At 41.1% G+C, this 13,156-nt stretch overlaps 1 protein-coding gene across 2 annotated transcripts in view; it reads left to right on the top strand.

Annotated features, from left to right (window-relative positions):
* RASAL1 (RAS protein activator like 1) overlaps window positions 1–13,156 on the top strand; it is a 114,574-nt gene that overhangs the window by 84,398 nt on the left and 17,020 nt on the right. Inside the window, exons 7-14 of one of the 2 annotated variants that reach the window (XM_075830070.1) lie at window positions 1,830–1,976; window positions 2,186–2,277; window positions 4,879–4,996; window positions 5,092–5,242; window positions 6,730–6,794; window positions 9,442–9,554; window positions 12,117–12,309; window positions 12,852–12,989. In XM_075830070.1, the coding sequence (XP_075686185.1) occupies window positions 1,830–1,976; window positions 2,186–2,277; window positions 4,879–4,996; window positions 5,092–5,242; window positions 6,730–6,794; window positions 9,442–9,554; window positions 12,117–12,309; window positions 12,852–12,989 (1,017 nt within the window). The remainder of the gene's footprint in view (window positions 1–1,829; window positions 1,977–2,185; window positions 2,278–4,878; window positions 4,997–5,091; window positions 5,243–6,729; window positions 6,795–9,441; window positions 9,555–12,116; window positions 12,310–12,851; window positions 12,990–13,156) is intronic. The other variant, XM_075830080.1, reaches the window with a different exon arrangement.

Below are 13,156 nucleotides of genomic sequence, written 5' to 3'. Positions count from 1 at the left end.
AAATACCTGCCACCACAATTTGTAGGCAAAAAGAGCATTTTAAAGCTGAGGGTGGAGCAGTTAGTAATGTGCATCGTGTCTGTAAAAATGTACACTACCGTTCAAAAGTTTAGGGTCACTTAGAAATTTCCTTATTTTTGAAAGAAAAGCACAGTTTTTTTCAATGAAGATAACATTAAATTAATCAGAAATACACTCTATAGATTGTTAATGTGCTAAATGACTATTCTAGCTGCAAACGTCTGTTTTTTAATGCAACATCTACATGGGTGTATAGAGGCCCATTTCCAGCACGCATCACTCCAGTGTTCTAATGGTACATTTTGTTTGCTAACTGTGTTAGAAGGCTAATGGATGATTAGAAAACACTTGAAAACCCTTGTGCAATTATGTTAGCACTGCTGTAAACAGTTTTGCTGTTTAGAGGAGCTATAAAACTGACCTTCCTTTGAGCTAGTTGAGAATCTGGAGCATTATATTTGTGGGTTCGATTAAACTCTCAAAATGGCTAGAAAAATAGAGCTTTCATGTGAAACTCGACAGTCTATTCTTGTTCTTAGAAATGAAGGCTATTCCATGCGAGAAATTGCCAAGAAACTGAAGATTTCCTACAACGGTGTGTACTACTCCCTTCAGAGGACAGCACACACAGGCTCTAACCAGAGTAGAAAGAGAAGTGTGAGGCCCCGCTGCCCAACTGAGCAACAAGACAAGTACATTAGAGTCTCTAGTTTGAGAAATAGACGCCTCACAGGTCCTCAACTGGCAGCTTCATTAAATAGTACCCGCAAAACGCCAGTGTCAACGTCTACAGTGAAGAGGCGACTCCGGGATGCTGGCCTTCAGGGCAGAGTGGCAAAGAAAAAACCATATCTGAGACTGGCTAATAAAAGGAAAAGATTAATATGGGTAAAAGCACACAGACATTGGACAGAGGAAGATTGGAAAAAAGTGTTATGGACAGACGAATCGAAGTTTGAGGTGTTTGGATCACACAGAAGAACTTTTGTGAGACGCAGAACAACTGAAAAGATGCTGGAAGAGTGCCTGACGCCATCTGTCAAGCATGGTGGAGGTAATGTGATGGTCTAGGGTTGCTTTGGTGCTGGTAAAGTGGGAGATTTGTACAAGGTAAAAGGAATTTTGAATAAGGAAGGCTATCACTCCATTTTGCAACGCCATGCCATACCCTGTGGACAGCGCTTGATTGGAGCCAATTTCATCCTACAACAGGACAATGACCCAAAGCACACTTCCAAATTATGCAAGAACTATTTAGGGAAGAAGCAGGCAGCTGGTATTCTATCTGTAATGGAGTGGCCAGCGCAATCCCCAGATCTCAACCCCATAGAGCTGTTGTGGGAGCAGCTTGACCGTATGGTACGCACAAAATGCCCATCAGGCCAATCCAACTTGTGGAAGGGTCTTCTGGAAGCATGGGGTGAAATTTCTCCCGATTACCTCAGCAAATTAACAGCTAGAATGCCAAAGGTCTGCAATGCTGTAATTGCTGCAAATGGAGCATTCTTTGACGAAAGCAAAGTTTGAAGGAGAAAATTATTATTTGAAATAAAAATCATTATTTCTAACCTTGTCAATGTCTTGACTATATTTTCTAGTCATTTTGCAACTCATTTGATAAATATAAGTGTGAGTTTTCATGGAAAACACAAAATTGTCTGGGTCACCCCAAACTTTTGAACGGTAGTGTAGGTTTCAAGAACCCTATCTAATCAACTATATCCGAGTGTATGTATTTGTACTCCCTTTTTACTCGACCTCGCTGAAGCTGTAGATTTGTGCTGTACTACCTAATAATTTGTTTTCAGGTTATTAAAAGAACACGCTTTCCTCGCTGGAATGAAGTATTAGAATTTGACTTACGAGGCATAGAAGAACTAGATCTTGGAGATCAAGTGATCAGTATTGAAGTTTGGGACTGGGATATGGTTGGAAAGAATGACTTCCTTGGCCGTGTAAGTGTCTCTAGCGACCTTTAATGTTTGCTCCCCTTTCATTCCCTTATCCTCGTTCCTAGGTTTTGTGATTTTTTTTTTTTCTTCTCTATCATTTATGTCCACCATGACTACCATACTTATTAAGTCAATAAATTTCCAAGTAGTCTCTTACTTCTTGCATGTTTGAACAATGTCTTCCATCACTTACCCTGTTAACACCCCCTCAGGTGTGCTTTCCCTTGGAGCCTCTACATAGAAATCCTGCGGTGACTGGATGGTTTCGCCTCCTGCCTTTTGGAAACACAGAAGAGGAAAATGGGTAGAATGATACTTGTTGTGTGACGTCATAACGTGATAATACTCTCAAAGAGATAAAAGTGGAAGAATTCCTTAAAGTATACCTGTTACCATGCTATAAAGCTACATTTCTGATTTCAGGACGTTAAAGATATCACTCCCAGTTTATATATATATATATATATATATATATATATATATATATATATATATACTGTATATGTGTATATATTCACTACTCAATATAGAAATTGCAACACCAAGAAGGGCAAGCTGTAAGGTTATGTAAATCGAGGAAGTAGAAGGTGTCGCCGAGATCTGCAAATGATCAAATTTTCAGGCACCGAGCTCCAATCTGTGGCTTGTGGGAGGGGCATAAAAGCCAGATTGAAAGCAAAGTTTTTTAGCCACATGAAACCTCAAAAATCAGATCAAGTGGTGTGGGATGATCGTGCGATGCCTCTAGTACGTCGATGTGCCAGTTATCGCTACTTTTTGCAAACTGAGGGGGACAGAATCCTTGAACTGAGAGACCTTGGTTTATCACGCCGACAGATCACTACGCGCCTAGGACGAGATGTCAGCACTGTTCAACATTGTGTGTCCCGGAGGTCGGGAGGACAAGAATGAATTGGAATGACAGCAAGATCTGCGCGGAGGCGAACCTCTGCACGGACGGGTCATCTGATTGCGAGAATGGCGCGTAGTGATCCATTCTGTACTGCAAGTGAAATTAGATGTCACATCCCAACCAGTGTCGACACAAAACATCAGAAGACACTTGTACGACATTGGGCTATGAGCCAGACATCCAGCTACAGGTGTTCCATTGACCACATGCCACTGCTCTCAAAGGCTATCATGATTCACAGCAAAACGGCAATGGAGGTCAATCCTCTTCAGCGATGAGTCTCGCTTTTGTCTCGGACGCAATAGCGGATTGGTCCGGAGACCACGTGGACAACGCCATGATGAGGCCCTTACAAGGGAACGTCACACCAGTCCTACTCCCGGGATTATGGTCTGGGGTGGCATAATGTACGGTAGCCATACCCCTCTAGTCTTCATTTCAGGTACACTAAGACGCAGTATTACATTGATTTTGTCGCGGAACCAGTGGTACTTCCATTTCTCCAAAGTGTCCCAGAAGCCGCTTTTCGACAGGACAACGCCAGGCCGAATGTTGCTCGTGCTACTGTGAGCACCTACGTGGCCTTAACGTGCTATCATGGCCTGCAGCATCTTCAGACTTGTCTCCCATGGAACACATCTGGGACGTCATTGGTTGGTAATTGCAAGCGGAGCTGATAGCCGCCAAACTTGATGATTTGTGTCCCCAAGTTCATTCAGCGTGGCATAACACTCCTCAGACAATCATTAATAACCTGATTGATCGCATGCCAAGGCGTGTAAGTGGCGCTCATACTCGATACTGAATAAATCAAGATGTTTGGAATATTTTGTTTCCATTTTCTTATCATTTGCAGATCATTAACATGTCTATCGATCGTATGATTTCCACAATTCCAAACTTTTCCTGCTTGGTGTTGCAATTTCAATGTTGAATGTATATATATATATATATATATATATATTTATATGTATTAACAGAGATAAACTTATATAGTGATCATAGAAAGTCCTATATATCTCTCCCAGTTAAAATCATGATCCCAAGAAACATTACATGGCCCAAACAGTTCAACAGCATGTTGCAGATATAATAAAGCAATTAAATCTTAGGAAACTCCAATAAAGATTGACCATAAGGCTGGATTCACACGAGTACATTACGCTCCTAGCATCATAGTTATGTACGACGATAGGAGTCCCTGCCTCGCTGCGGGACAACTGTCCCATACTGTAATCATGTTTTCAGTACGGGACAGTAGTTCCACGGAGAGGCAGGGACTTCTAGCATCGTACATAACCTATGATGCTAGGAGCCCGGCTCCCTGCAGTATGTTCGATCCGGGACTTCCGGCCGAAATACGTCCGTCCATTACGGACGTAATGTGCTTGTCTGAATCCAGCCTAATTGTTTCAATGTATACTCCAGAATGCAGTTTAAGGTATTCTACTAAAATCTTGGTAACTTCCCAACTTATTTGCTTAAAAGAGCTACTGGCAATTGTCAAGTACAAATAGCCAAAGAAATGTAAGGGTATGTTCACATGTAGAAAAAGAAGTGGCTAAAAATTACGGAGATGTTTTCAAGGGAAAATGTAACCAAATGAAAAGTATTCCTGTCTGAACCTATGGTTTTCTGGAGCTGAAATTCATGGTGACAGGATCACTTTAATAATTTTTATATAAATTTCTTGATTTTTTACCTGTGAAAATTTTAGTTATTACACTACACATAGGAGTAGAAAAAACTCATGAATATGCACTTCATAATGCTACCAACTTGTAACAGCTTTAACAAATAAAATGATTTACACAAAGTGACATCATTTTTTTACAGTTTATACAATATGCATGCATGTACACAGCTTTTTAGTGTCATTGCGAACAACATAGCTTTGTGTAAATGCAATTGAACTTGTGTACAGTAAATGTGCATGTATGTCTCTTTTCATTGGTTTTGGACTAGTATTACATTTGATATTCTGCTTTTCAGAGGGAAGCTTGGGTCCTTACGTGTGAAAGTTAATCTGTCTGAAGAGCGGATTTTACCCTCTGTTTATTATCAGAACCTCATCCAGCTCCTTGTAGAGTCAGTTCAATCCCCTGACCAGGTGGGATGCTTATAGCTACTTAATAATTCATTGAGAACTTGTATCTTCTGCTGGTTCACAGGTTACGTGTCAATGTTTTTTCTTCTTTCTCACAGGGAGACTCTAGTGTTCTGGATCTTCTGGAGGAAATGTGTTCAGCTGAGAGCCGACAAGAAGTGGCTGTGAAGCTTGTGAAAATGTTTCTAGGCCAGGGGCTGGCAGTAACCTTCCTTGATAAACTGAATATGCGAGAGGTGAATCGAACTGGTGAGGTCACCTTAGTCTTATCGTCCCCTTACATTATCATAATCTCCAAACAGTCATCCCATATATCATTTAATTTCTTTGCTGAAATACATGCCTCCTCCTTGACAAGCATGCAGACAGATGGGTTTCCGGGACATTAAGACCTTACATTTGAAACGTCTCCCTTTACATGCTCACTGTGCTAAGTGAGATCAAAAAATAAGTGTGTAAAGAGGATCTGTCACTACTTTATTACTTCCCTATCTCCAGGGCCAGCCTTAGGATAGATGGCGCTCCACGGAAAATTATCTTTCGGCGCCCCACCTCATCATAATAAAAATACCCCATAAAAAAGTATAATGACCCCCCACAGTATAATGCCCCTTTAGTGCCCCCATGCAGTATAATAATATTTAATAATATAATATATTATAACCCCTTCAAGGACACAGTATTTTGTCCTCTAATTGTGCCCAAACAGTATTATGCCCCTGAAGTGCCACACACAGTATATTGCCCCCTGTAATGCCCCTACACCGTATAATATCAGCTTAGTGGCCTCCACGCAGTATAATGCCCCCTTTCTCTGGCTACCACACACAGCCCCCCCTTCTAGATAGTACCCCCTGTAGATTGTGCCATACAGCCTCCCTGTAGACAGTGCCATAATCCCCTACCTCCCCCATGTAGACAGTGCCATATAGCCCCCACCTCCCCGATGTAGACAGTGCCCCCCAAACAAAAAAAAATTGTACTCACCTAGGCCCCGTTTCCATGACGAACTGAGCTGCTCCACAACGCTGACGACGGGATCCTTGCATAGGCTGGCGTGATCCTGTAGCCTAGTACAGAGTTTCCCAACCTTTTCGGACTCGAGGCACCCCTGGAAAAATCAGCCCCCCCTCATAGTAAAATGACCATCAGCCCCCCACTCACATAAAATGACCATCAGCCCTCCCTTCCACATGCCGGAGTGATGCGCCCTGTGCAATGGCACAGGTCACACACCCCTTAGGCCGGCCATGCCTATCTCCTAACTAATCTAATAGGCGCTATGATGCTGATAACTACAGTGTGATTGTTTTTTTCAAAAACGTTTATTATTTGCAAAGTTATGAGCATAAGATTAGAATCTCATTTTCATATACCACTAGAACCGCTGTTCTAGGTGGTCCACAGCCCGAGATACAGCTGTTTGAAGTGATCCCCCTTCCCTCTAGACTGTCTCTCATACTGTGAGAAGCTGCTTCATGCTGATTGGACAGCGTCATAGCTCCACCTCAGGAGAATCACTGGTGTAGACACCCATTTATCAAGTATAGCCTCATTTGCATATTTAGAAAAAAGCTCATAACTTTTAAAATAATAAACATTTTGGGATACAACTTTCACCAGCATTATCAGTGTGACAGCACCTATTAGATTAGCTAGGCGATTGGGCATTACTAAACTAGTGACAGATCCTCTTTTAGTATTATTTCAAAAACTCCTCTTTATGTCATTTATAGGTGACCCAAATACTCTTTTCCGTTCAAACTCACTGGCTTCAAAATCAATGGAGCAATATATGAAGGTAACCACACTCATTCACATTCTCATTTACCTTTCTGTCTTTTTATTGTTGTCTGCTTCCTGCTGTTGTACAACTATGGCCAATTTCTGATGGTCCTAATAAAGCCATAGTTTGTATTATGGCTGCAGCACTGGGACCCCACTTAAAGAGGCTCTGTCACCACATTATAAGTGGCCTATGCTGTACATTATGTGATCGGCGCTGTAATGTAGATTACAGCAGTATTTTTTATTTAGAAAAACGATCATTTTTGACGGAGTTATGACCTATATTAGCTTTATGCTAATGAGTTTCTTCATGACCAACTGGGCGTGTTTTACTTTTTGACCAAGTGGGCGTTGTGGAGAGAAGTGTATGACGCTGACCAATCAGTGACCAATCAGCGTCATACACTTCTCCCCATTCATTTACACAGCACATAGCGATATAGCTATATCGCTATATGCAGCCACATAAACACACTATAACATTACTGCAGTGTCCTGACAATGAATATACATTACCTCCAGCCAGGACGTGATGTCTATTCAGAATTCTGACACTTCGCTAACACAATCCCGACACTACAGCACAGGAAGCGTAATCTCGTTTGAAATGACAGTTTACAGCGTAATCTCGCGATATTACGCTTCCTGTGCTGTAGTGTCGGGATTGTATTAGCGAAGTGTCAGGATTCTGAATACACATCACGTCCTGGCTGGAGGTAATGTGTATTCATTGTCAGGACACTGCAGTAACGTTGTAGTGTGTTTATGTGGCTGCACATAGCGATACTTCTATATCGCTATCTGCTTTGTAAATGAATGGAGAGAAGTGTATGACGCTGACTGGTCACTGATTGGTCAGCGTCATACACTTCTTTCCACAACGCTCACTTGGCCATATAGTAAAACACGCCCAGTTGTCCATGGAGAAACTCATTAGCATAAAGCTAATATAGGTCATAACTCTGTCAAAAATTATCGTTTTTCTAAATAAAAAACACTGCTGTAATCTATATTACAGCGCCGATCACATCATGTACAATATAGGGCACTTATAATGTGGTGACAGAGCCTCTTTAAAGACCATATGGTTTTTTGGTGACCTGAGACTGGTTTAGTGGAACCACGTGGGTTCAGGCTTTGCAGCTATAATACCAACACTAAGATGGCTGTAATATGGGCACCTAAAATTAGCCTATTACTGACCTCCCTGCATCTTCCATGTCAACAGGATAACTTTTATATTTCACAAATTTGTTCACATATATTTGGCATAACAAGAATTTGAGGGCTGCGGGTTACTACATGGGCAAAAGTTCTAATGGGATAAATAGAATGGGACGCAGTTCCATTCCAATCCCCGAAACCAAAAAATGATAATGTGTTATTGGGTTATTTAGTTAGTGGAATGCAGCTGTTTTGTTTCTTATTGAAAAAGTTCTTATAAAATATCTTTGGCGTTCCAGAACTTTACATTTGGCATTGGTCTAATACAAAATGCATATACATTATATATAATTTATACGCTTATACCTAGTATTTTTAGATGGGAAGTAATTTCCATTGTCACTTAAAAAAAATGCATGCTTGGTGGAAGGGGCATACATGAAAAGGTATTTTGCACAATTAGCAATTTTCTAATGTAAAACCTTCTGTATCAAGTGAAATATATTTTTTGCTTTGCTCTGAATGAATTTTCCACATAAAAAGTTCACTCTACAATCGTAGCATTTACCTTTAAGAATTGAAAAATATGGAAGGGTCAGTGTTCCAACTGATTGGTTTTCATCTGTCGCAAACCAATTATTGCACCATAAACAAAGATTATCATTAACAACTTCCAAAACAATTGGAATGTTTGTAATCATTTTTACTTCTATGGCCACGTTTACAAGTTATCTTACCATTAAGTCAAAGACTAAGGCTATGTTCACACGGAGTATTTTGCCGAGTTTTTTGACGCGGAAACCGCGTCGCAAAACTCGGCAAAAACGGCCCGAGAACGCCTCCCATTGATTTCAATGCCAGGCGTCGGCGTCTTTTTCCCGCGAGCAGTAAAACTGCCTCGCGGGAAAAAGAAGCGACATGCCCTATCTTCGGGCGCTTCCGCCTCTGACCTCCCATTGACTTCAATGGGAGGCAGAGAAAGCGTATTTCGCGCTGTTTTATGCCCGCGGCGCTCAATGGCCGCGGGCGAAAAACGGCACGAAAATCGCAGCGAGAATCGGCGTGCAGGGAGAGGAAAATCTGCCTCAAAGTTCCAAACGGAATTTTGAGGCAGATATTCCTCCCCCAAAATACTCCGTGTGAACATAGCCTAAGGCTCTGTTCACATTTTTGTTACAAATTTTTCATTAGCTATTGTTGCATGCTGCACTATTCTGTATCTAGTAAAAAAAATGGAATCCTGATGGAGCCATTGTAAGTCAATAGGGGTAATAAAAACCAGATCATAATGGATCATCACATATCCATCATATGAGTTATAGATACTGTATAAACGGATGTCATGATGCCAGTGTGAACAGAGACTGATTTACAGAGGCTATCTAGAAAATTGTGTTCATATATGCATAAAGCAGCATATTAGTAGAAACAGAGCAAAAATGCTACATTCATTCCATTTTGTAAATGAGACCCACGGTCTACCCTTCTTCCGCCAGATTGTGGGAATGCCATTCCTTCATGAAGTACTACGGCCTATTATTTCCAGAATCTTTGAGGAAAAGAAGTACGTTGAGCTTGATCCCTGCAAGATTGATCAGAACCGCAGTAGGTAAGAGGCTTTACTATTTTATTATTTTGCTTTGGAAATTTTTGTATTACTTTCATTTATGTTTAGGAAAGTCTTGGAAAACAGTAACCGTGTAATGAACAAATTGATAAGTTGCATTACATGTGGATGTAAGAATAAGAAGCCTGTGGATCGTTCTTCTTAGTGGCAAGTAACACGTCTTTGAGCTATGTAATCCTAGTGAATTTACTGACAGCCCACACTGTTAGTGAATAATGGCTAATATAACTTGGCTTCTGGGTTTTTGCTGAGACATTTTCAGTTCAGTTATTTTTCATTTGCTTGTGGTGTTAAATTGAACCTGTCTCTGGATCCAATGTGATCATTTTTTATGTTTACTACCCAGTGTATGTTGTCCCATTTTCTCCCAGAGGCCATACTTTTTATAGTGGGGCTGGTTTCCGCTATATGCTGCAGATAGAAGCGGAATAGGGCAAGCTGTTAATTTGATTGCCATGTTGGACTGCCCTTATACTTTCTTTCTGGGCAGTTTATAGCAATGAAACATATTACAGATCTGGTCCACTATCGCTTCCAATATTGCTCAACTGAAGGCAAGCTGTGTGCCAGTGTTGTGTCTCTGTGAGGGACATATACTGTAGACTGGGCCCATATTATGGATCTTTGCTGCATGAGCCTGAGCCTTGCATTTATTGATCATGTGACGGGGACAAGTCCTGAATCTACGTAGAAAGTGTCCTTGATCTGAACAATCTTTGCCAGGCTACAGCTTGAGTGTCAGGATATTTATTAAAGAGGCTCTGTCACCAGATTTTGCAACCCCTATCTGCTATTGCAACAGATCGGCGCTGCAATGTAGATTACAGTAACGTTTTTATTTTTAAAAAACGAGCATTTTTGGCCAAGTTATGACCATTTTTGTATTTATGCAAATGAGGCTTGCAAAAGTACAACTGGGCGTGTTGAAAAGTAAAAGTACAACTGGGCGTGTATTATGTGCGTACATCGGGGCGTTTTTACTTCTTTTACTAGCTGGGCGTTCTGACGAGAAGTATCATCCACTTCTCTTCAGAACGCCCAGCTTCTGGCAGTGCAGACAGCGTGTTCTCGAGAGATCACGCTGTGACGTCACTCACAGGTCCTGCATTGTGTCGGACGAGCGAGGACACATCGGCACCAGAGGCTACAGATGATTCTGCAGCAGCATCAGCGTTTGCAGGTAAGTCCATGTAGCTACTTACCTGCAAACGCTGATGCTGCTGCAAAATCAACTGGTGCCGATGTGGCCGACACGATGCAGGACCTGGGGAAGTGACGTCACAGCGTGATCTGCCAGAAGCTGGGCGTTCTGAAGAGAAGTGGATGATACTTCTCGTCAGAACGCCCAGCTAGTAAAAGTAGTAAACACGCCCCGATGTACGCGCATAATACACGCCCAGTTGTACTTTTACTTTTCAACACACCCAGTTGTACTTTTGCAAGCCTCATTTGCATAAATACAAAAATGGTCATAACTTGGCCAAAAATGCTCGTTTTTTAAAAATAAAAACGTTACTGTAATCTACATTGCAGCGCCTATCTGCTGCAATACGAGATAGGGGTTGCAAAATCTGGTGACAGAGCCTCTTTAAGCTCCCACATCTGTGAAATGTATTATTACTCCTGAAGGCTCAAAATTGGAATTCCTGCTTACAAAATACATAAAGTACTTATCAACATATGTATATACGTGTACGTATGAATACATAACCAAAAGTACACTGTGTGTACAGTAAAAAAAATTCACTTTTATTGACAAAGAATTATAAAATGAATTGGCCATCAAGACCTAAAATGAGACATACACAGTTAAAAAACATATAGTAGTGGTCCGAGAGAAACAATGTGCACAACAATATTACAAATTCCACAAATATGTATAGCCAACACAATTAGTAAATCAGGTTACCTAACAGGAACAAGAGGTATAGGATCAGTAGATAAATGCATTCAAGTACAATCCTATGTAGCCTTAATGCATGTTGTTCCCCACAAATACAAAATGACCACCACCACAGAACCCCGACGCACGTTTTGCCAGCAGCTTTTATAAGCATTACTGAGTGGTGGGATGTATCCATCTTTAATGAGTAGGTTAGAGGGAGGAACTTCCCATCTAAACCAATGGGCATATGCATAAGAATACTAGTAAGTGACGATAATTAATTGTAAGCAGTAGATTTTGTTGTTACTACAATAGAAGCTATACACCCACCTGATCTAATAACCGTTCACTATATGGTGCATGTGCCCGGCCCCCATACACCGTCCAGCACTCCTGGCTCGGCGTCTGGAAGACACACACAGCGCATGTCCATGCACATCTGCATCATCACACACAGCAGGCCGGGAGCGCGCATGCGTCGGCAGTTCTATATTGCTTTTTGCACAATCGCTCCATTAAGGGTAAATGTACAAAACCTATTAAATACATATAACAGATGCCTAGGATCAAAATCTAATACTATTCACATTTACACGGCCAAGATACATAAAATTGCAGGACTATTTTTGCAATGAAAATGTTTTGCCACTTCTTTGCAGACGTATCTCCTTTAAGGGTTCCGTTTCAGAGCAGCAGATCCGTGAGAGCAGTGTAGAATCTCTGAGGGGTTACCTGAGTGACATAATTGATGCCATCTTGGGCTCAGGTGAACAGTGCCCACCAGGTATGCGTCTTTGCTTCAAGCAGCTACATAAGCGGGTGGAAGAACGTTTTCCAGAACCGGCGAACCTGGTGAGAATAACAAGATTATTTTTACATTACATAACTACATATTTAGGCTGGCATAAAGTCTGTCATGTTCAAGCCAGTGTCATTTCTGTCTGTGTTTTCTATTCTATGCCATCAGACTAGATCACTGCATTCAAATATATAGAGCAACCATTTTTTTTGTGTAACTTTTAAAATATTTTTTTTTTTTGTTCATCAACTTTTATTTCAGTAGAAAGACCCATGCTTTGACTATTTAGACCGGCTTCACGCATGCAGATTTTGATGTGTTTTATTACCTAAAGCCAGGAGTGGATCCTGAAGGCATGGAAAGAATAAAGCAAAAATGTCACCTTGGCTAAAAAAGACACATTAAAGACTGCACTCTGAACCTGATCTTATTGTGTAATTTCTTTTCTGAGCTCATAACTGGGAAAAAGTAATGACTTGCTCTTATGACTGTATAAATATAAATACACGGGATAAAGTGTGTGTGTGGGGGGGGGGGGGGGGGTGTAGGACACTGTATTGGATACTATGTGATGATAATCTCTGCTTGAAACCAGGATGTGAAGTATGCGGCCATCAGTGGTTTCCTTTTCTTGCGCTTTTTTGCACCTGCAATCCTCACTCCTAAGTTGTTCCACTTACGGGAGCATCACGCAGATCCACGCACGGCACGCACTTTACTCCTGCTCGCTAAGGTATCCCTTACAAGTAGTGATCACATTGTTCTCCTGTGACTCTTGTGGGTTTCTTTTCACTGCATGCAATTTGCAATATTTATTGTGACTAATGTCTGTCATTTATGCCCGCTATACATACTAGCATGTATTATTCTTCCTCAAAAATAAAGTATACCAATAACTAA

Source organism: Rhinoderma darwinii, chromosome 1 (assembly GCF_050947455.1).
Source record: "Rhinoderma darwinii isolate aRhiDar2 chromosome 1, aRhiDar2.hap1, whole genome shotgun sequence".
In the NCBI taxonomy this organism is placed as follows: domain Eukaryota; kingdom Metazoa; phylum Chordata; class Amphibia; order Anura; family Rhinodermatidae; genus Rhinoderma; species Rhinoderma darwinii.
The sequence above is the reverse complement of the archived record's forward strand: the minus strand, read 5'-3'. Positions and strand labels throughout refer to the sequence as shown.